Source organism: Nilaparvata lugens, chromosome 11 (genome assembly GCF_014356525.2).
Source record: "Nilaparvata lugens isolate BPH chromosome 11, ASM1435652v1, whole genome shotgun sequence".
Taxonomy (NCBI): Eukaryota; Metazoa; Arthropoda; class Insecta; order Hemiptera; family Delphacidae; genus Nilaparvata; species Nilaparvata lugens.
The window spans coordinates 16,572,188-16,597,922 of NC_052514.1; the positions used below are offsets into that span (position 1 = coordinate 16,572,188).

General features: G+C 36.4%; 2 protein-coding genes and 1 non-coding gene across 4 annotated transcripts in view; all 3 read right to left on the reverse strand.

Moving 5' to 3' along the window:
- LOC120353648 overlaps positions 1–25,735 on the reverse strand; it is a 516,732-nt gene that overhangs the window by 322,598 nt on the left and 168,399 nt on the right. The gene's annotated exons all lie outside the window — the stretch shown is intronic.
- LOC111053713 overlaps positions 1–25,735 on the reverse strand; it is a 431,544-nt gene that overhangs the window by 295,256 nt on the left and 110,553 nt on the right. For both annotated transcript variants that reach the window (XM_039437697.1, XM_039437698.1), the window contains one exon: positions 514–4,212. In XM_039437697.1, coding sequence (XP_039293631.1) covers positions 514–3,516 — 3,003 coding nt within the window. In that variant the 5' untranslated portion in view covers positions 3,517–4,212. The remainder of the gene's footprint in view (positions 1–513; positions 4,213–25,735) is intronic.
- Positions 5,797–5,869, reverse strand: Trnak-cuu. The gene has a single exon. It is a non-coding gene; the product is annotated as a tRNA-Lys (tRNA).

Consider the following 25,735-nt stretch of genomic DNA (forward strand, 5'->3'; position numbering starts at 1 on the left):
TATTATTTATTTGGTTTCAATTGCATGCTCGTATATGTTCAGTTCTAATGAACATTACAGATGATCTCATTCAAAGCAAAAACCTCATTTAATTTGGAGAAGCTAATTTCAATAAATTCATCTCTAACAACTCTCTTTTTCCTCATACCAAGGGACTTTGCTCAGTGCATAGTATCTATCTATTCAAATAAAGAATATTACCTAGAAACAGTTGATACATCGATAGATTGAATAATTAAATGGTATTATTTGAATAATAATGAAAATATTAACTCAGTAGCTAGTGAGAATTGTTTCCTGAAGTGCATTGACAACTTCAGATTGCAGTCTGTAACATCAGATTGAGATGACACACACACCATGGCAAAACGATTGTAAGAAGTAATCAGTGAGTAGACCAACATATTTTCACTTAGGATTCTAGATTGTGAATTAAGAAGAAAGCAGGACTTTCCCTTTTTTGTACAAAAATACTGGGATTATCTAAATCAAATATAAAAAAATACTACTCACGTGATCAGTATGGAGTACAGTCTCGGTAGCTACAGCAGTAGCCTCGGTTTGGGTGTGACTGGTGGAGGAGATTCGGTACTGCATGCCAGCAATACTACAGAATCCCTCGTGGTGGGTGGAGCGCGTGGTCGAGTTGACATAGACACCAGTGATGGTGAGGTCAGTGTCCTGGTTGACAATGACGGCCACCTTCTGCTTGCTGCCTCCACCGCGGATCAGCACATCCTCCTCGCAGCTGCTGTCCTCAACCTCCATGTCCGGACTCGAGTCACTCGAAGTCTTCGACTTCCTCTTGCGTTCGGGCCGACTGCTGCGCGAGCTATCCTCTTCAGAGTCCTCCTTCCTGGTGTTCGAAGACGAGGACGACCGTTTCTCCATCGAGTAGCTGGCAGCCAAGATCGCGGACGCATTCAAACTTGCCATCCTCTTCCTGACCACCATATCCTTCAAGTCCATCATCAGTTCATTGCGTTTCCTGCGCTTTTTCACCTTCCTCGAACTATCCGGATTATCACTAGACGAAGACGAACTAGATGCAGCAGTTTTCTTGTCTTTCTGGTCCTCTTCTTCTGAGGTTCCATCAGTTGAAACCAGAATCGTTTTTGGTTTGACCTTCGCTTTTGGAGCAGCTTTCTGTTTCTCCTGTTGCTTCTTGGCTCGATTCTGTTGCTTCTGTTTGACAGACGGTTGCAACTGCAGTTTCTTTGTATCTTCGGCTCCATCACTGCTGTCATCTGACGATGTGAATGAGGAAGTTGTAGAAGACGCATTCAGAATGTCATAGTGTCGCCCAACACTTCTCAAACCCGGATTGGATCTGAGAGTTCTGGTTGTTGCCAGAGAGTCCTCAGCTTTTTCCGTTTTGGTTTCCACTTTCTCTTTACTAGCTTTTGCTTCACTAGCTTTAGCAGCGGATGGCTTTGGTGCAGGTGAAGATGTCTCAGACATTTCAATCATAGCCTTCTCCATAACTCTGCTTTCATTTTCATAGAGGCAGTGTACTTTAGCAAGAGCATTCAATGAAGCTACCCGATGCTTTTTAGGTCCACTCCAAAAACCAAAAAGCTTCATACGTCTAGCACGCTTCTCAGAGTCACTCCCAGACTTACTGGATGTTTTCTTAAGTTTCTTATTCTTCTTAGCATCATCACTGCTTTCTTGATTATCATCACTTTTGTCATCATCATCATCTGAAGACGCCTTCCTAGGAACTTTAGCTGCCTTCGCTTTGGCTGCTTTTGCATTCCCTGCTGCTTTTCCTTTGACTCCAGCCTTGACAGCACCTGTCTTCACAACTGGCTTCTTCACAGCTTTCTTCTTAACATCCTTCTCAGATGATTCATCTTTGTTGGCTGATTTTATATTTTTCTTTTCAGATACTTCCTTAACTGATTCTTCCTTGATCAATTCATCTTTGACTTTGCAATCTCCATCACTTGATTTGAAATCATAGAGATCATCTATTTCTTCCTTGATTTGTACACATTCTTCATAAGCAATTTTTTCTTCCTTCACTGCAATACTTGGTTTTGTAACTGGCTCAGTTTTCTCATTCTGAGGCTGAGGCTGAGGCTTGGCTTTTTGTTGCCTTTTGATCACTTCTAAAGGCAGTTCATCAGAGGTTGATGAGTCATTATGATCAGAAGCTTCATCACTTTTCTTCTCACCACATTCTTTTTCAGTTTCCTCTTCAACTTTTGCAGTTTTCTTCGTTTTACCAACTGTATCTATTTTACCTTTAGCTTTTGACTTTTGTTGTTGATTGCTACTAGATTTAGAGTCTGCTTTAGGTTTTTTTGTCTTTGTTTCTTCTTTCTTCGAACATTCTTTTGTATCTGATATAGTTTTCTTCTCTGATGCTACTTTACTCTTCTCAACCTTCACAGGTTTCTCCTTTTTCTTACTTTCTGTTTTTGGAGCTGTATCGGTTGACTCATTTTCATCATTAGCAGCACTTTCATGCTGATTCTCCTCACTTTGTTCATCTGTGGTCTTTGTATTCTTCTTTGCTTTCACTGCTTTGGGTTTATCAGCTCCCTTGGATTTGACAGTTTTTGCAATCGTCTTACTCTTATCAATTACTGCCGTGGAAGATAAATCCAAATCGAGAGTGGGAGAAGCATCATCATTCTTGGTTTTCTTATTTGAGGTCACTTTTTTGGGAGGCTGATTAGCTTCATTTTTGTCAGATGGAGCCTGATCAGAAGCTGGCATATCAGAAGATTTGTCAGTATCTTTCTTTTTCTCAGAATCACTTTTGAATGCTTTTCCAATTTCTTTGGCAACTGTTTTCTTAATGATAGGTTTCCTTTTACCAATTTTACCAGCTGCAACTCCTGATTTCTTCGCTTGTACTGATTTTGTTTGTTTCTTAGCTGCTGGTTTTGACGAAGTCTTTTTACAGCTGATACTAACAGGGGCCGATTTATCATTACCATCTTGTTCTGAGATGACAACCGTGATTGGACTAGTTGGAACAGATTCACTGGTAGTGGCTTGTTTCTTCTGTTGTTGCTTCTCCTGGGCCAACTTCTGTTTCTTTGTCAGTTTGTCAGATTTCGCTTTGGGAGCCGCCTTTGTAGGTTTCTTAGTATCTGCTTTCTTGGTGGCTTTCAATTTTGGGGTCTTTATTGGCGTTGCGATGACTTTTTTAGGCTTTGCTTGTTTAGTTTTTGACTCTTCAGTTGTGTTCTTCTTTGGGGAGGGTGAACGCACCTTCTTAACAGGAACTGATGTTGTTTTCAATGTCACTGACTTTTTCTTGACCTTTGACTCAACACCCGCCTTACCCTTCACATTTTGACTAGTCTGGACCTCAACTACAACCACAGCTAGAGGCATATTGGCTGGGGCAGAAGTCATTATGCTTCCAGCTTTTCTTTTCTTCTCTTCAACGTCTGCAGAAACACGTTTTGCAGCAGATTTCGTATGATGAACCGCGGCCGCGGCAGCACCTGTCTTTTTGGTCCCGACAGCACCAGCATTGGCAGGTTCTTTTTTCATTGCTGAACAACTTCCCGATTTTCACTTCCTACACGAACCATCCACTACAACCTTGATATTCCACACTAAAATCAAACCAATATTCACATTGTTGATTGAACATTGTAAATCACACTATTATTAACTCGGTTTCAAAATCAAATAGATATTTATTATTTATAACACTGTATCTCACTAGAAAACTAACGGGAAAATATTCACTTTTCATAAAAACTTTAGAATTTATCCAATATAGGATCCCACTGGTTTTGTTGTAAAGGAAATTCAATGTAAAATCCCTACACAAATGAATAATTAAATAAAATTCTCAAATACCTAATTCAGCACTTCAAAATTGATTATCACTGATAATAAACAAATTGTAAACTAATACATTTTGATCCACACTTGATGCAGAGAGACACAACTGATAACTACCAGCATTACGTAGTTAATAATAAGCCATGTAGGCCACACAACACTGAATCCAGGTGGATGATTGAATGGATTATTCACTGAATGGACCACAATCACGTTTCACTTCACCAGTCACCCGCGTCCGCGTTCGCGTTCGCGTTCTTGTTAGCGTCACTCGCGATAATAATTCAAATGAGCCGCGCGCGTACACACGAAGCCTTCCGATTGGCCAATGCAGCTGGTGACTGCCGTTCGTCTCTGCGGTTGAATGGAGCTGCAGCTACGACATACGACATCCTCCTGAAACACACACAAACGTTCACTTCATTAGTTTGTGCTTCAAAATTGTTCTGATTTTAAGTTCCAATGATAGTTACTAATCAAAATTCATTGTTGTCGAATATACACGAAACCAGGAGAAGAATCAATCATTTAATTATTCAGAATTACACAACTCTCAGAAAAGTAGGCTCACAGGCTCAAAGCCCAAATCTTTTCCAATTCTAATTTATACAACAGTCGGAATGTAGCTAGGTTATGTTTTACTACACAAGAATGTAATCAGTACAATAAATTACAAATATGTCATATTTTAAACACATTATACAATTACATGAATAATACGATAACAGAAATATTCAATTCCTGATATGGTTGAAGTCTTCATAATATTCGGGTCACAATGCTTATTATTCATTCTTGTCAATATTACAGTACATTAAATTTAGTACAATTTGTAGTTTGTTAGAATATGGTAATTATTTGTATTTTATGGGAGTTCGGAACAGGAACAGGTTTGTTTGTGCCTGTTGTAAACTGCCGTATTTCGGAACTACCAAGTTAGATGAAAAGATTCAACAAAATAGATACCGTACTGAAAAACAAGTTATTTTAAAAAATCCTTGGTTCTGACTTCGTATTTTTCAACAATTATGTGTTTTTGTAATAAAACCAACACATTTAGCATAATAAGACAGACTAAGAACCAAATACTAGAAAGTTTAATCAAGAGTTCTGAATGTATTTCACTCCTGTTTGCTGACAAGATTTTTCTTAAGCAAACAGTATTGTATTCAATGATCTGTAATATCATTATTGTATAATAAAATTTGTCATGTAAGCGATATCATTGAATAAAACTTGATTTGATTTGAGAATCATGAATTGTACAATAGAAACGACATGGATGGGATTTTATCACTGTATGTGATTTATTTCAGATCAATTTTCATATTTTTCATGAGGTCATCCATTCATTGAAAATATCACAATATGGTAAGATTCAACATAAGCTCAAAAGTGACTACGTTAATTCCAAATTTTGAATAAACAGTCCCGATATTGTCATTGCCACTTCATTCGAAATTACATAATTTTGAGCTAAAAATAAACATAAACTAGATTTCTAATTCTTCAGATTGTTACTGTATATTTGAACGCCTAAATGAATCAAGAGGGTTGTTTTATTAATTCGTATTTTTGAACTTTGAATTATTGAACGACTAGAATAGATTCATTTCCTGCTGGAATCAAATTGTGATCAACAAGAAGTAATGAATCGTAAAAAATACATTCCAACCTCAATAGCATTCCTATAAAGGTGTGTACAGACGTATGCGCCACGAACACGTGTATTTCTTTTTTCATCTGCTGATGCTGTTCATTATATCTGTATCTTACTGTTCCTGTACAAATACATAATTATATAATAAGCTGATATAATGATGTGACTGAATGTTAAATAGGGCAAGATGAATACATCCATACTGATAAAACGTTTATCAGTACTTCAAATTAATGTTTAATAAATTATGAATTTAGTTGAAGGAGAACGACTTGTTAAATTTTTGTACTAAAAAAATTAGAAATGGAGCAAAAATAAATCGCCCAACGTGGGGCTCGAACCCACGACCCTGAGATTAAGAGTCTCATGCTCTACCGACTGAGCTAGCCGGGCTTGTATGAAAATGAAGGGAGAAGGATGTAGGTCACACTACCTCTAACAGTAAAGAAAAGAATGCGAGTCCATTCTCACCACAATGAATAGCATAGGGGTAACGACTCGATACGTGATGCTTGTAGCCTTATGAGTTACCTGTGCGTAAGGCCTACTGCTTGAGACTCCAGAGCAAAAGTGTGTTAGATAAACTGTTTTGTTTATGGGGATTTTATTATCAATTCAATTTCTATAACCAAGGCTAATAAAAAAAAAAACAGGTCAGGACACCAATTACATTCGGCCAAGTTGAGACTCAAATCAGGAGTTATATTTTTTGTACTATTATTTTATCAACATGTTCTTGGTAAGGGCTACTCCTATTTGCATAAAAATTGAAAATCAGTGTACCATTTTTTGAACTTTCTTTTATTTCTCACAACATGTTTCGACTTTTAATGTAATTTTCAAGATTCACATCAAAAGTCGAAACATGTTGAGAGAAATAAAATAACGTTTAAAACAGGGTACTTTGAAATTAAATTTCCATGCATTATTTTATTATATTAAAATAGGCTATAATCCCTTGTTATCGGATGGGCACGTTAAACTGTCGGTCCCGGCTGAAGTATGACAGTCGTAAGGTCCATTGACGGCTTAAATTATATATTCAGGCGGTGGGACCTTCCCGCAAGGGACTCCCCACCAACAAAAGCCATACGAATTTACTTTTTAGGCTATAATAATTTATTAAACTACACTGTATTACTCATACTATTAACACGTTATCTGGTCATCAGCTCAGGCTTACAGCGAGTAAAAAGACCTTCCAATAAGACTCAATATCGCAGAGTATCCAGACCTCTTTCTATACCTTGTCTATATTAGCCTATTATGAATAGCGAGGGGTACTCTTAGTGATTTTAGTGATAAAAATAGTTCGTTTTTGTATTTTATAAAGTGAAATGTTGTCTATAACTGAACTATTATGATGATAATATAACAAAAGCTATAGCCTACTAAACTTAATATTCGATGCAACTTATTCTTCTTTTATTTATAATTTATTAATTATTTTTTCTATAATTTTGATGCTTGCTGGTTGTTTCTTCAAAGACAATACGAATACTTACAATTTTAGTTTATGGGCAATTGTACCATATATTTATATTTTGCAATTTTTAGGCTATTTCAACATTGTAAGAATATTAATGTTCTATTAATGAAATAGTCTTAGATTTCATTCAATAAAAATCATCAAACATAAGCAGTGAGTAATCGACAGGATAGTGAGACAAGGATGAGAAATAGATAAAGAGAAAAATGATACAGGGAATTTGGCAGAGGTCAATCAAAAATATTGTTTTAGTAATTGGGGAAAATAGGCGGCACAACACAAAAAGAGCAGCTGAATGATAAAGCTATAAAATAACAAAGCTAGAAGCCTGGTTGCCCAAAAACTTGTTTAAATTTAATCATGATTAAATGCCACGACAGCCAAGTAGAGAAGACTTTTGAAAAGAAGACTTCTCTGATTGGTTCTCGTGACATTTAGGGCCGGTTTCCGAGCTCGGGATCTATAAGTTCTGGACTTACAGAGTCCAGGACTAAAATAAGCTTTCGGGTCTAAATTGACTTTCTAAGTCACGATTTTATCTTCTAAACTCCGGGGTCTATTGAGTTCTCGACTTATTTGAGTCCAGGACTTTAACGCAGTAAACATGAGGGAAATTCACAATATTTTGCTGTTGTATTGTTGGCATTATAGCAAAACGGAAACAGCTGATTGCAGCGGGATAATTCAAATGAGCATGCTCTCCTAACTATTCTGTAAAAATCTGGTGTGGCGCACTCAAACAACTTTCCTTGCCGTTATGAAAATTGATCACCTGACGCTAGTGTTCCCGCGCATCTCAAGTCTACTATTCAGTGATTTGAGCCAGCTGGTGACAGGGTAATAACGCTGTAGACACACATGAGGTCTGCTATCTCTTCATAGTGAATGATTTAATAGAATCAACAATAATTTGCAATTGAATAAACACATTTTCTTGAATTTAAAGCTTATTTTCAATTTCAGGTGGAAATGTTATTGAACATTAATTGAAGAGATTTTCATGCTGAATCTACTCCACTTGATTTTTTTTGTTTCAATTGTATCTGAAGCCTGATAATTGGGCTCTATCTGCATTGATGGGACGGAGCTCCTGAAATTTTTACAGATATGGGACTTGTGGCAGTTGATAGAGCTTATCGATGACTATATTAGGTATGAATTTGATCAAAATCGTTGGAGCCGTTTCCAAGAAAATCACGAAAAACCATGTTTTTGACAACATTTTCGCCATTTTAGCCGCCATCTTGAATTGCATTTGATCGAAATTGTTCGTGTCGGATCCTTATAGTGAAAGGACCTTAAGTTCCAAATTTCAAGTCATTCCGTTAATTGGGAGATGAGATATCGTGAGAGATCGTGTACACAGACGCACATACACTCATACACACACACACACACACACTCACACACACACACACACACACACCACACACACACACACACCACACACACACACACACCACACACACACACACCACACACACACACACACACACACACACCACACACACACACACACACACACACACAACACACACACACACACACCACACACACACACACACACACACACACACCACACACACACACACACACACACACACACAACACACACACACACACACACACACACACAACACACACACACACACACACACACACACACACACACACCACACACACACACACACACACACACACACACACACACACACACACACACATACAGACAAATACCCAAAAACCAGTTTTTTGGACTCAGGGGACCTTGAAACGTATAGAAATTTAGAAATTGGGGTACCTTAATTTTTTTCGGAAAGCAATACTTTCCTTACCTATGGTAATAGGGCAAGGAAAGTAAAAATACGTTTCGATTTCTTTGTAGGCCTATTCAAAGCAAAACCTTTGAAAGGTGAATGAATAAACATTTCATCTTACGTTATGCTATTATTGATCATTGATCCTAACCAATGATTTTGGAATAAAAATGTCATTAGGCTATTGAGTTTGAAAACGTATTTGTTTTGAAAAAAAATGGAATAATAATAATAATTTATTATTGTTATATTATTAATATGTTGAATATGACATTGATTAATAACATTCAGATTGGAATATAAATTCCAAGGCAATCCTTGTATTATTTTTCTTGAACATTTTTAGGTTATGTCAATCATAAAATAAGGTTAGTTTTTTACGCATAATTCTGATACAATTTTATTCTAAAATGAACTTGCAAACTATAAATTATGAATTTAGATTCAATTAATTTAGGTATTCCATGACATTTATTTGGCTATTCATCTACTCCAAAACAATAACTGAATTGTGTTTGCTCGGTTAAGTCTAGAACTTAAATTTAAACCCTACCCCTGTCAAGGGTTTAAAATCACGCTGTTTTAAGTTCTGGACTTGACGATTTTTGATGAATCCTTGACTCGGAAAGAGGCGAGAATCTAATTCAAGTCCTGGACTTATAAGCCCTTCACTCAGAAAGCGAAATTATAACCTCTAGGGTCTAACGTGATCTCTAAACTCCAGGGTCTATTTGAGTCCTCGACTACGTTAATGCTCTGACTCGGAAAGCCAATTTTCTGACTCCAGAGTTTAAAGCCAGTTAAAGTCTAGAACTTAGTTAAATCCCGAGCTCGGAAACCGGCCCTTAATATCTATTATTATCTAACAGGTTTTTGTGCAACTAGGCCTATGATGAGGAAACATACTCAAGAAGAGGGTGGGAGATATGGAGAATTGAAAACACATTTTTTGTTAAAAGGAAGAAGTTAGAAAACAAATGCGAAGAAGGAGGAATAGTTAAAAAAGAGTGAAGAGAACATTTCATGGATTTGAAGAAGATGGGAGGAAACACAATCGAAGAGAGGTTGGGGTTGGGGTCCTCTCTAGGGAGTGGAATCGAACCACATCATTTGAGAATTCAAAAAGCGAATTAGGTTAGTCGCTTTGGCTTGGAAGAGGTTTCTTCGATTACTTCGACCACATCGCAACGGTCAAATACGATTAGAAAACATTGTCTTTATCGAAAGAGCAGCCAACCCCATTGCAGAAAAAGGGATCAACCGAATCGCAAATCTCTTTTCTGTCCCGAACAGCGGTTGAGTGCTGCACTCACACTCTCACCATAAATCACACGCACGCACAATCACAGACCATGCACTAGTGCTGTGAACACTGCAATACGTTTCTACACAGTTTAGTTGCAACCTGCCAGAATGGTGGAGAGGTGATTTTATTCGGTTTTAAAGGGGTGTAAAGAATACAAAAGTTCTTTGGTTCGAGAACATTCCCTCAAAAGACGTTCTCACCACTTGTTTTCCTGATTTTATTCTCCTCTTCTTTTACTCCTCCTCAATCTTCTTCGTATTTCTTCAATTTTTCACACTCTCTAGAGTTCATCTAGCTCTTCTTCTAAAATATGTTTCCCATCAGCAATTTCACTTTTTCAAACTATTCAGATCCACTCATGAATTTATTTCTCTACAGTATAACGGTGGAGATCTCATCTAGAGCTTCATTAGTATTCACCATCAAACTAGCTATGTTCTCCTGAAAAACTGAGACTCAAGTGATAATACTCCCGAAATTCTCACCCATGTAAGAAATCTAATGAAACGTCTGTTCTTATTCTGCTAAAATAAGTAAACTCTTCATTGTTTGTTGATAGTGACGTTCTTGGTGATTTTGGGTGTTGAACATTATGAAGAATGTATTGATTATGTATTGATTAACATAGAATAGGATCTTCAAGACCACTGATTTATATAAATACTGTAAATCAATATTGTATATGAATACGAATCAATCATTTAACAATCTGTCTTATGATTCCTGGGTCATTATGACCCATCTACGTTGAACGCTAATCTAAGCTTACATCAAGGTATAATCGCATTAATTATAATGTTTATCGTTCCGGGTTTAAACCGCTGAATAATCTCCGTTAGAACAGAGATTATGCATACGGGACTAATACATGATCCAATTCCAAAATCTTCATCATATCAATTCCCAGATGTGAATACCATAGAGTAAGGAAAACTATATTTCTGATTAAAACTGATTATTTCTGTCATCTCTGACAATACTAAGCAAAACAATTTGTCGACCCATTTCCAAAACTATAAGAAAACTATATTTCTGATTAAAACTGATTATTTCTGTCATCTCTGACAATACTTAACAAAAAAATTTGTCGACCCATTTCCAACAATAAATTCATTTCAATCCTATTGAACATAACTTAATCAAAAGGCAATTCCTACAGCTGCTGCAGCAGCCTCGGCCATTAATTCTACTCTGAACCCAGCGATGTGTCGGTTCGCTACAAACTTGGATGGAAAAATGAGGTAATTTAGAAAAATACGAATAAACAGCCAGCGACCGAAAGGGAAGAATCCACTTGGAAACTCCAACAAAACCTCCCAGATGTTTACCATGAACTTTCTTTATTCGCGCAAACTTTTGTTCCCTCAACCACCCCTCCTCACCACTCCTACCCCTCCCACAACGATGTGATCATGACTTCTTTTTCAAGAACAAGTACAGTAATATCATTTCTTTCCCTACAGCTATGCTAATAATTTATCTACTGCCGTTCTTTCTCTCCGTCCGTCTATTGAAACACGTTAAACTTTACATATTCTTTCGTTGGGTATTTCAAGATTTTCTTCCTTCTGCAAACTCTGCGACTCGCGAAATAAATTCTGCTTTTCAACTCCAGAAAATTATTTTCGTCCTGTGAATAGAATACAATGGTGCTACTCGAACAAACAGATAAATGATATATTGGGTTTTTCATAATTTGAAAACATAACTTAGATACTGGTAGTTCAAATTTTTAAAAAGTAAAACTGCCAAGTTAGAATAGTTAAGCATATTGAAATATTCTATTAGAATTATTATTAAACTAGTAGTTCTGTGAACAGTAGACCTCGCGAAGTTATAAATAACAGTTTCTTCTAATACTGTCATTCAGAGTAAATTTTGTTCCGTCCTGTCGTGTCGGCGAGATATGAAGACTAATGGCTGTTTGGGTTGTTGTATCGACAATGCTAATAGTTTGATGTAAACAGCTATATGCTACTATCATCAAAAGCTTACCGAGTTGAAAGCAGATAAAAGTCGGGAGAAAATACGATGCTACTTCAAGTTATCAATTGCATGCCTCACTGCATGCAATTAATATTCGACACAACAGCTGTTTTCTCACTAAGTTACATTGAGATATTGAATCGCATGCGTCCTTGCATGCAATATAAAATCCACTCGACAGCTGAATTATGATGAATGATTCCATAGTCTGATTTTTACTCTAATATTGGCGTATGAAGGAGGCTACTTTTCCTTCTATATTATCCTTGAAATGCGAAATTTCCAAAAGCCTTGTATATGAAACTATAATACTGCAATGTACCGGCAATAGCCTATAGTGATTTGGAAAATCCATCAACATTATATTATGCAAATCTAATAAATTAGGAGTATTTATAAATTAAATAAATGCGAAATTTCCAAAAACCTTGTATATACGTCGACGCGCAATTAAAAAAGGAACATACCTGTCAAATTTCATGAAAATCTATTACCGCGTTTCGCCGTAAATGCGCAACATATAAACATATAAACATAAAGAGAAATGCAGAACCGTCGACTTGAGTCTTAGACCTCACTTTGCTCGGTCAATTATTTAATTGAACCATGAACTTCTTGCAATGCAGTTCTCAGTGTTGAGAGTCGCAAACTTGTGTATTACATACTTGTATTAAAATATGCAGATAACATACTTGTATTATGCAGATATACTTCACTGTATCACATACTTGTATTTTACAGATTGGGCTACAACAGTTGGCAGGGCAACAATTGAGTGTGAACACTTTCCAATAAAAGTTATATTCCATAAAATAAAAGATAGACTTTCAAATCCAATTTTATCACCGTATTATCATGAAACTGAAACAAGATAATCAAAAAGTAGTAAGAATAAGAAACGTATATTGCAGTATAATCAGCACTTTAGGCTATTTTTGAAAGAAGAGATATAATTTTCAATAGAGGTGCAAAATTTCAATAAAATTAACTAAATACTATAACAGTATTTTTAAATGTCAATTTACCCAATATTCGATGAAAAGGGTGGCTTGATGATCAATTGAACTGAAAAATAGTTCTACTCAAAACTAAGTTCGACATTCATAAATAACTATGAGCTTTATAGCTGAAAGTCTAGTTTAGTATTTAACGTTCGGTAGCTGAGTTGGAAGTTTTTTCATTAATCAAATAATACTTATTATTCTGGAGTGATGAACGTTGTTAGATCAGGAATGAAATTTTGTAGAGATTCTCGTTTGTGAAAAGTTTTCTGAAAAGATTGCTTGCTTCATGACCGTCCCACCGTCACCCTGAACAAATGTTTTATGTAACCAACACAAAACAGGGTTGAAAGCGAGAATCACTGTGAAATCTAAAAAAAAAACACGAACAAAAGAATTCGAACTTTGGAATTTATAAGAGGAATATGAAACGGATGAATGAATTTCTAAAGGAAAATAGCAAACGCTTCTTTACCATCATCGTCTTTTTTGCTTTCAGTTGGAAATAAAGGAGAAAATGCATTTGGAACTGGAAGCATAACAAACATGAACGTTAAGAGTGATGAATTGAGGAGTTGGGGTGTTCACCATAACATAATTGCAACACAGTTGTTGAGAGTTTAGTAATGACAAATTAACATTTATTTGCACGTTGATGTTTGAAGATTTCGTATGTTTCAATACTTAATTAACTAGTTTGATAACCATGATAACTAGGAGCTTTTGAATTCTAATCAACGAAGATGCACTCCTCAAATGAACAAAAAATGCACTCATAGTTTAGTTCCTCAAATAAGTCAATTCATGTTCAAATCTTATTCGAGTTCATGGTTATTCTAAGAAACTTCCTATCTTCTTATGTCATTATAGAATGAGAGAAGATCATTTAACAAAAGATGAATCATCTTTTAAAATTCACATTTTCTCAACCTGAAACATAGGAAAATTCTATTCTGATATAATTATGATCTATGAAACCAGTAAACATACTGACTCTCATTTCTAAAATGTCATGTCATTTAATACATAGTGCTTATATAGTTGATATATCAATCCATGCTTATATTATTCTTTTGTGAAGTATTACTGGAATTGTTATGGACTATTTTTTCTAATAGGGCAATAGTTTGATCGACTTGGAGAAATACTAACAACATAAATTGAAGCTTTCGAGACATATATATTAAATTGTAAGAAGAATCCTCCAATTGTCTCCAATCCCAAATACCTTAAATTCAGAACATGCAAATGAATGTTTATTGAATTGGAACATCAAGAATATGAGTGTAGGATGATTTTTATTGTATAATACAGGATAAAAGGGATTCATAGGAGAGAGCTATGAAGAGAGCAAGCTGGACAAGAAGTTATTTGTGGAATTAGATCAAGGGGGTCATAACAGCAAATCTAAATAGAGATCGCGTGCGACGGAAAGGGGTCCTTGTTCCACTCAAACCTTTCTCAATTCAATGAATTGGCAGAGCAAAGGCTGGTCAAAAAGGAGTTGGGAAGGAAAGCCGGCTGGAAAGTGGATTGGAGGAGAAAGAAGATGAAAAGAAGACAAGGAGGGTGGAAATGTAGAAGAGGAATGTAGGGGAATGAAAGAAATTGGAAGGAGGAGAGAACGATGAGAATAGTACGACGGGAAAGAAGGACAATAAAGATAGAAACAATGACAAATAAGTGATGGAGGAAATGCTGATAGTGATGGGGAGGAAATGAGGGACAAGGTGAGAGGAGGATGAGGGGGGTTTGGAAGGAGGAGGAGCAGGATGAGAAGGGGGAGGAAGAGAAGGAGGAGGAGGAAAACGAAGAGAAGGAGAAAGAAAGGGTGTGGAAGAGGAGGAGGAGGAGGTGGTGGAGGAGGAGGAGGAGGAGGAGGAGGAGGGGAAAAAGAAGGAGGAGGAATAAGAGGAGTGAGCTAGAGATGAACAAGAGGATACAGAAAAATGGAAAGGAAACAAAGAAGAGGTGATGAAGACTCCTTCAGAGGACGGATGAGTAAAAAGAAGGGAAAATGAACAATTGGAAGTGAAAAATATCTTAGAGAAATAATGTACCAAATGAAAAGAGTGAGAGATGAGTGAGAGAAGAGTAAGAGAGAAAATATCCAGAGGTAAATGATAAGAAAGGATGAGTGGAAGATCAGAACGAAGTAGAATAGAATAAACAAGAAACGGGAGAAAAATGGGTGCTGACAGAGGTGGCAAACAGAAAATCGAAGAGGAAGGACAAGAATGATGAAAAGCATATGGATGGAATGAAAAATGGCAATAAAAAAAGAAAGAGAAGATGAAAACCTATAGTTGGTTCTTTGACATAAAGAGAACGAGACGAAGGAGAGAAAGAGAACGGAGAATTCTCATAATGTAGAGAAGGTGGAAAGGGAAGGAGATTGAAGGGTACAAAGATAATGAGAAGGAAGATGAAAATAATCATTGCTAGGAGTAGAATGGAGAGGAGAACTAGAAGAGAATAAAGATTGAGAGGCGAGAATATAGAAGATGGGGCGAAGGAGTAGGAGGAGGAGGAATGGGTAGAGGGATGAAGAAGAGAAATGGCCAAGTATAAAGCAGAGGTGAGTTTGGCGTATTTGAAAATGATGGCAAAAGTGAGAGGGTAGGTCGAAAAAGGGAGATCACTGTTGAACACGAATGGATCAGGGGTTGTGGGGAGGGGGGAGGGCCGAGAAAAGCATACGAATTTATTGCCTCTGCTAACGCTAGGCTACGTTTAAAGAGCCAGTGGATAGAATCAATTTAGTGAAGTACGTTGTCCCAGTACTAAATTCGAACCCCTTGTAATAGAGAGTGTTTCATAACTACTGCAGATAAGAGCCTGTAGCGATTGAATTAGACCCAAAACGTCGACGACCATACGAGAAACACAAACAGGTTGATTACGGATTTCATTAATCAAGTTTGATGGAACAATGAACGATATTGATTTTGCGATATCATTGACCAGTTTACGATTAATCTTGATTCCTAAAATGGGAAAATGTATCAGGATACAAAGAGAGGAGATGGAGGAACTGTAGAAACAAGCTGAAACGATATCAATTTGACAGTTTTAAATTGGGAATATGAACTGAAAATATTTTTCCTGTGTAATAATTATTTCAAATATGCAATATTTCTTTGATAAATATTCGCAGTAACAGAAATCCTTAGTTTTATCTATATAGCTTTCATTAGATATTTGAAATAATTATTATACAGTAATAATATTCCAGCAGTTAGTTAAAACTACAATTTCCAATAAAATCTTCAATATTTCCTAATACAGACATTTTTATAAACGAAAAACATGGTGATGATGCCCACCTGTACCCATGATTTGTGCGAGAATAATGAGATAAGCTGATAAGAGTTGAAGGAACTACAGTTCCTGATTGTTTACAAACCTCGGAGAAGTGAGACAATTCCTGTCCTTTATCTTCAAACAAGTGATATTGGAGGAAATCTCAGTCATTTGTATTAAGCTGTGTCAACAGTCAACCATCCTACTGAGAAAGTTTATTATCATTTACGTTATCTGATCCAACAAAGAAAATATAATTTTCTTATTATCTATGTAGTTTTCTTTTTCTATAAAAAAGTAAATTCGTATGGCTTTTGTAGGTGAGAAACCTTACTGGAAGGTTCCACCTCGCCTGAATATAATTGAGGCCGTCAATGGACCTTACAAATGTCATACTTCAGCCGGGACCTACAATTTAACATGCTTATCCGATAACACGGGAGTAACCTGATCAAAAACTCTTTTCTACAAGAGTACAATCAACACTACTTGATCAAAAACGTTTATTAATCATACTCGTGTCTACTTTTTATATCAATAAAATAAACACTATTTTAAACCAGTAATTTTTGATAATTTATTCTTGTAATCACAGTTATCAAAAATGTCCAAGTTAATTAAAACAAATTGGGCTTACACAGTTTTCACACCAGAACATTATAAATTTCAACGTCGTTTTGAAATTATATTAGCCATGCTGTTGTGACAGGCGCGCTGTTACAAATATCATGTCACCGTTCAACTCTCGCTCATATTAGCAGCTCGAAACGCATTTTTAACGCCACTCGCCACATGTGTGTGTATGTGTGTGCATGTGTTACGTCATTAAGTCCGTCACCGTCAATGAGTTGGAATTCTGCGAGCGACACATTCTCATGCGTGTGTGCGTGAGCTTGTGTGTGGTGGTAGTAAATATTGCAACCTCTCTTTCCAACCCTTGCAGAAGAGTGAAAAGGTAATTAATAACATATCAGTGCGTCGAGACCGTGTTTGTGGCCAGCAAAATGAAGGGTGGTTGTGTGAGGGGGGTGTGAGTATTTGAGAGGGTTGTGTTTGGCTGTGACATTCAGTATACAGAAGGCAGTGGAATCTGTTATTATGGCTGTATATTCTGACAGCACTGTTCAACACAGACGTGTATAATGCTGGCGTATTTGATGTAGATACAACTGTCACTCAGTTAGCTGTGATCGTTTCTCATTCACCACCTGCTGTATCCTCATCCTCCTCCATCCTCCTCATCGTCCTTTGCTCCTCCTCATCCTCCTTTGCTCCTCCCACTCTTCCTTGTGTCGGTTCTCCGCATCCTGTTCATTGTCTACTTTTCCTTACCTCACCGATAGCGTTGCTTCCAACTGTTTTCCAGTAGATCAGAATAGGTCATCTACATTTTTCTGACACTTGATAATGAATAAATGAATTTATTTCCTCCTCAAATTACATAACATATAATTAGAAATTAAATAGTATTTTGGAAATTTTACCGATCACGTTTCTAGTAGTGTGATCAGATAGACGAAAGAAATTAACAAGGTGAAAACATTATGAAATATAATAAATAATAGAAAGAAAAAAACGAGTATAAAGTAAGAATTGAAAGGTTCGAGTCTAATCTAAGGTTTTAAATTGAATTACCAAAACATTACAAAAACTACTGCCTGTAGCGCATGATGAACAGAAACAGCCCTAAAACAAAATGTGTGTATGCTTTGTAAATAATATGAATATTATCATCATGTTTCAAACATTAATTATTTTAGATGGAAGATTTCATTAGAAATTGCAGTATTAAATTGGAGTATTATTAATGTATACGTAATAATTATCTCAAACATCCAATGAAAACTTTAAAAGTAGAACTAATGACTTCTGCTACTGCAAATATTGACCGAAGAACTAAAAATAGCATCTTTTATGAACTAAATTAATATAATTATTTTATTGGATGTTTGAAATAATTATTATACAGTAATTATTCTTTTATATTTTTAGATTCCATCTATCAAGACATGTCACTCATCCTAGCTTACTGGTTAAGTAACAATTTATTTCATAAAATAAAATTACTTTGTATCTCTGATTCACATTTTTCTCTCTTCTAACCTTCCTTGTTGCTGTTTCTTAGTTATTGTTACCACTGTATTAGTTATTTATTTTCCTTATCATTATCATAATTCTGGTCTATCTTCTTCTTATAATTGATCAATTTTATCGACTGTACCATCTCACTCACTATGTTGAGGTTTTGCTTACTTATCATTTGTAGGAGGAAATAAGTACAGTCATTTTTAAATACGGTAGTTGTGTTGGAATTTATTGAAGATGCAATCTGAGAATTAATGAATCAATAAATAAGGAGCAACTCATCCAATACTCATTTCTGTTTATTTATTGAATAATTAAATAAAATTGAAGAAATCAAGAGTGTTCTTTCAGAGTTTGCTAATTGCGTTTCCGCAGTTCTAAAGCCCTTCTAATGAGAGCATCACTTCTTCCTCCATTTTGAACTTCCTTGATTTTTTTCCAGTTAATTGAACTTAATTTTTTTGAATCATGAATAACTATTTTTCACTCATAAATGAGGAACACATTAGGTCAATGGTCTGTCTCTGAGTTTGATTATAGCATAGAGAAAAGATACCTAACCTCACATGTGTAATATTTGTCTCCGATTATACATTGTGAATGACAAAAAAGAATTAGAAATATTTTGCCAGAGTGAATAGAATGTAGCATTATAAATTCTCACATCAATCGGTATTGTATAGTATGCCAATCACTATAAAGACTAGAAAAGTTGAGAATCAAACCTTTTAAGATCCTTTTCAAGACTCGTATTCTTAAGAGTGTACCCATTAATAAAATACACCCAGATCTCTAGATACCTCAAATAAATCTAAATACATCTGTAGAATCCCAGTAGAGAATGAATAGTGGACTGAATAGTGGAACCAAAATAGACAGCTAGTATGTATGATGTTATATATATCTGATGCAAGCAACTCGCCCGGGAAGAGAGCAACAATATGCTTCAGAAAATATTGGTTAGCTCGTAAATTGGTGAGAGCAACGTCGAACAGATAAGAGGAAACGGGCAAATAAAGATGAGTGCTCCGTGTTTTATGATCGTTCAAATTTTCCGGCTGTTTGGAGAGATTGGAGACGACACACGTACGCTGTCTCATACATTTATTGAATTTTGCAGGGTTCAGACGTGACATTCCAAAGCAGTTGGGAGGTGTGATAGGATGGCGCTTTCTTTCCAAACATATTGAGAGGTATATTGACTGCAGAATTTATTCTTGAACTTTTCAAATCCTGTTTCAATGATGCTCAGTGATCATGTTTATAAAAACTGTTCATTTTTCGACGACTTTCAGTACAAAACTAGATTTCCCTCCCATTCTGGTGGTAAAAAATATACGGATGAAGGATTGCATTGTGCATGAAGAAAAATTTGACGTCCGCTCAGAAAAAATCCTTTGACTTTTCAACGATGTTGTCACGCTGGCTTCCAACGAAGCCCACAATATTACTCCTCTCTCCGCTCAAAATCCTTGACAATTTCGTAGTTATTCAGTCGGCTTCGGATCTGGATTTTTCTCTCACAATCGTCGGTGGATTCCTTGGCTCTTTTCATGATACTGCCCTCTCTCCCTCTTTGATTTCCACTTCCTCTTCATCTTCTAGGTATTGTTCTGCAACTTATTCTCCATTTCTTCCTTTGTTCTAGCATCGCGATGCGTTTCAAATCACCCCAGCAGGAGCTTTGTTGTTTTCTCTTTTTTCTCGACTCTCTCCCCACATTAACGTTACTTCCAAGTCTCCATCATAATGCTCCACTACTTCAGAAAGGAATGAAAAATCCGAAATAGCATTTTGATGAACCAAAATTCATCCATCCTTTCATGTTTGATTGAGTGATTGGAAGAGCATCTTTGTGCATTTATCCTAGGTAGTAAGGCATATTTGGAACTAGAGGCTATAAATGAGTACAGTATTGATCTCTTCTTATTAAACCAAATTGTTGAACCCATCATCTTGTTCAACCGCTAAACCAAATATATTTTCTTGATTTCAAAATGGTTCAAATATTTGTATCACTGTAATAACAAACAAATATAAACTCTTTCAAGGAGTTCCAATTTGCCTCTTGTCTCTTGGGACAAAGATGGATGCTTATAGTGAAGCTGATAAGATTTGTTTGATAAAAACCTGGATTATAGTGTTAAACTCGGTTTAAACGAATAAATGTCAGCTGTTCGTTTAAACCACCTATGATACATATCATGATAAATGCAACCATTTCTACAATTAAACATGGTGTAGCGTTGAACGTAGATGGTGCATATGACCCTATGATTTGGAATGATTTGGTGCAAATGATTTGAAATGGATCAAACTTTCCTTGAAAATTGAATGTGTTGTGTAGCATGAATTCCCATGTATAATTCCGATGTCACACACGACGTCATGAGCTGTGATTCAGGGTTTTTAAGGAAATATTATTTTCTCCAAGTAGCAGGATGAAAATTGTTGTAGCTGAGTGGAAATGCAGGTTTGTAGACGACAACAAACTATCAGTTGAAGCATAGACAACTCGTAAGAATGGAGTAGACAAATAATACATGAATTATTTCTATAATCTTTTCTCCATGTTTAAAGGAAGCAGAATAAAGCATTGTTGATCTACAAGAAGCTATCAGTTGACTGATATAATATACAGGCTAGTTATAAACTCTACAGCTCTTTTAGTACTCACAAGATTCGAAAAGTTCACTTATCATTTACATGATGAATGCAGCTGACAACGTCCTTGTTTTGAAATTCCTATAAATTGCAGTTAATTGTTTGATAAAGTACGTGTTGGTTGCTTGGACACTCTCCGGTCATTGCTTGCTATCAATTAAGACACCGATAATTGATACTGACGATTTATCGCCATGTCACTTAACTTTCAACCTTACAAACATAACATTTGAATAACAGCTTTATAGGTCATGAATATTCAACTGGAAATCTATGGGCTTTCTAAGAACTCAAACATCTATTAAGAACTAGTAATTACGTCAGTGCGGTGATAAATTCCAAGTGGAATGTAATGAATTCGAAAACATTTAGAGACGTCTAGTGGACTCCTGCATCTTCAACATCAATATGAATGTGAATGCATCATTGAAGCTTAGTTTTGTTTCTAGTTTGCTCAATACAATTCCTTTTGCTACAAAATATTCACTTGAAGAGATTCTATGACTGCAGTTGAGCTTATGCATTTTCTTCTCTCAAAGTTTCAACAGTATTCAGTAATATTCCACTCCAAACTTATTTCAAAGACAACGGAAAAGTCTCACTCTGATTTATCTTGCAGCACAAGGAAGGATGATTATCAACTGATTTGAGTAGGAAGATATGCTATTGGATAAAGTGTTTCTCTTAAGAAAACATTCCATTTCTCTGAAAACGCTAGTTCATAATAATTATATGAATAGTTTGTCCAATGATTATGAATACGATGTATAGTATATTGAATTAAATATAATATTATATATACTTGGGATTGTCACAATCACTCATTCATAAGAGTAATTGAATTTTCCATATACATTCTCATATGATAGAATATGGAAAGACTCCGTACAAAATAACTTTTTACTTTGAGGAATATGCGGCGCAGAGAAATGGAGGGAGATCAGCCAATTACTGTGATAGAGTCGTAGGTAGAAGCACAGTTGCCAATTTGTCTATTAGAGTCAGTCGAGTGAAGGTTTCCAGACAGGAAACTCCGTAAGTTTAACATGAGCGCTTGAATACTCACGAGAAATTTAGAGAATGCTGGCTGGTGCAGAACGGCAACTTCGCCGCCATTGTATCTCTGCATGCCTTCTCTGCTGCGCATGTCCTCCCACGACAGAAGTTATTTTGTACAGTGTTTTGGTTGTTGAGCAACATCAATCTCTCAGAGACTCCATTGTGAATTCTAGCAAATGAATAAATGATTTAGAAAATGCTCTAGTAAGGGGCATTACTACCGGAGATAATTCCCAATTATAACTATTATAGCTAATGAAAAATTCTACAGATTGAAATTGATGAGAAATTGAATTGCATGTATTCAAATGCTAATTAATGAATTATGATTATTATTAAACGAAAATCCAAATAAAATTATCCCAAAGACAATGATTAATGATAAATAACTAATTATTATCAACTGAGTCACGTATCCAAGCAGCCGAAATGAGGTTCCTTCGAGCAGTCAAAGGTTACACTAAGTTGGACTACATAAGAAACGAAGTAATAAGAACCGAACTGAATGTAGAGTCTTTATTGCAAATATTGAAGAAAAGTAGAGAAGACTGGTCCAGCCATCTACGTCGTATGCCAGCAAATAGACTTCCAATTCAAGCTTGGCACTACAAACCCGATGGGAGAAGAGGCGTCGGACGACCGATGAAGACATGGATGCCGGAACAGGCCAATAGAGCCTAATCCTTGAATGACGATGATGAACTAATTATTATTAATGTCAAGATTCCCCATTTGATTTGGATATCTACCACATCTCATCAACTGCGACACAGAAAGGTTATGTAATAAAAATAACTAGCCTTTAATAGATCAAGTATTTTATATTTAACAGTTTTATAATTCGCAATGAATCTGTAATTAAACGTGGTATTTCGAATTTATAACTCCATTGCAGCATCACAAAGCTAATTAATAGCTCCACAGTGGCAAACAATTCCATTCTTATGAACTCAGCCGGCCTTAACGAGGTTATAAAAAGCACACACTGCCAGCTATGCGGTATTGATGCGCATTGTAACTGTGAGACGGACCGATTGTAAACTTGGGGTTCAAGAGCAATCATCTCTAGTGTATTTTGTGGCAAGTTTACAGTGAAAAGAGGCAAGTGGAAAGAGGCAAGTAGAGAGGCAAGTGGTAAGAGGCAAGTGGCAAGAGGCAAATGGTAAGATGCAAGCAGGCAAGAGGCAAGTGACAAGAGGTAAGTTGCAAGTGGTAAGAGGCAAATGGTAAGATGCAAGCAGGCAAGAGGCAAGTGGTGAGAGGCAAGAGGCAAGTGGTAAGAGGCAAGTGACAAGAGGTAAGTTGCAAGTGGTAAGAGGCAAATGGTAAGAGGCAAGTGGTAAGAGGCAAGTGGTAAGAGGCAAGTGGTAAGAGGCAAGAGGCAAGTGGTAAGAGGCAAGTGACAAGAGGTAAGTTGCAAGTGGTAAGAGGCAAATGGTAAGAGGCAAGTGGTAAGAGGCAAGAGTGGTAAGAGGCAAGAGGCAAGTGGTAAGAGGTAAGGATAACGAGTTTATGGTGGCAAATAGCGGCTATACGAGTTGTGCCTTTAACAATGACAGCCTCGAGGCACCACGTCAAAATGTCGCATCAAAGATGTCGGAGGAGGAGGAGGAGGAGGAGGAAGTGGAGGAGGAGGAGGAGGAGGAGGAGAAGATGGAAGAGGAGGAGGAGGAGGATGATGAGGAAAAGTAGGAGTAGGAGGAGGATGAGGAGGAGGAGGTAGAAGGATGTAGGATAAGGAAGGAAAGAGGAAGAGGATGTACAGGGAGGAGGTTTCAGAGTTTGGTGAAGGAGGAAAGTTTAGGTGAAATATGACAAGGATGAGGAGGTATTAGACAAAGAGGAACAACGAGAAACAATCTCAGGAATCTTGATATATCTTGATCTAAGATCTACAATATTCACAGGCGTACGCTATGAAATAGTTGAATGACTCCTGAATCATGGAGTTTGTGAGAGATCAAAATTAATTGATGAGAGACGAATTGAAACTTCTTCATAGGAAGAATGTCTCTGTGGAAAATTGGGAGTGGATAAGAGAAAGGTGAGAAGGACGTAATAGGGAAAGAGGATTGTAAAATAATGTTTTTAGGGAATATCCTGTTGAAAGAGAAGCAGAAGCAAGTTCATGATGGGTATATGAATAATTATGAATATAAAAGAAAACGATTTACATGATGAGATAGAACATGAAGCATGCTGATATGAAATGAAAATTTTTGGTAGTTGGTATACACCAGTTACTGATACTGGTAGGAAGAAATTGTGGAGGATAGTGGGATGAAAATAGGAATAATGAAAGGAAAAAAAGATGATCGAGTATGATGGGATATCGAGAGTATTTATAGGATGAACGGGTTTGTAGGGGAAAATAAACTAAGTTGGTAAAAAGTAGGATAAGTAAAAGAGTATAGTAGAAGGGCTCTAAAGATTCGGTACAATGTCCTGGAATATTTGGAAAAGAATATTTGGATAATTGATTATACAGCGTAGTAATACAACCATCGAAACTCGTATGATCCCTCAACCAATAGAAACCAAACGATAAGTTAATGATTATAAACACATCCTTGAAAAATATTCAAAACAATAGTGATGTGAATTAAGGGAATTATGCATAATAAGGTGAATTTATATTTGAGTTCATATCACCTTAATCGTGTCAACTCACACAATTCGATAAGTGACTTCACGTGTAAAATATCATACCAATATTCGAATAGGATGGAAAACGAATTATCTGTGAGAAGGAATGAGCAAGAGAGTACGAGAGAGAGGCTTCGAAGTGAATGTGGTGCCATCAAAGCAGCAGCAATCGCAAATGGATAATGGAGCGAATAACATCCCAAGTGGTGCACACTGCACAGTGAGTCCCTTCCCCCTTCCCACACACCTCTCGACCCTCAAGAGGACCTCTTTAATCGACCACAACAACGGTGGGGGGGGGTGATGGGTGGTGGAAAGAGTAGAGAAATGCTGACACGGCTAAAAGCTGTTCAATTGGTGAATAATATTCAAACGATATATCCATCGATTTAACCATAAAGCTGTTATAAAGTTCCTTCCATAAATTTCAAAGACTGCATCTCTAGCAGAGCTCAGTGATTCTAGTTATTCTCTCAATATAACTTGGAACAGTAATTGAATTCATGTTTGATGCATTCCCCGGTTAAAACTGATTTTTTTTACTTAAATTTTCATAAGACTGCAACATTTACTAGAAAAACCGGCGGGTAGTCATCATTTTGACCACTTACTGACTTATTTTCCATCACTTACTGATTTCACTAATGATTTCGGATGACTGATAAGATAATATGGAAGAAGACTATGAATATATTATCGAGTGTTTAAATCGTACTGAATCGGGAAGAGGGTTTCCTGTGCAAAATTTAAATATTAACCTTTTATAATATGACACTAATAATAAAGCTGCGTTTACACTTAAGTTACTAACAAAAATGTTAATAGCTTAATCTTTATAGATTCTATTAGATTGAACGGAGCTTGACAAACACATATGTGCATCATGTGTATGATAAGTTATGA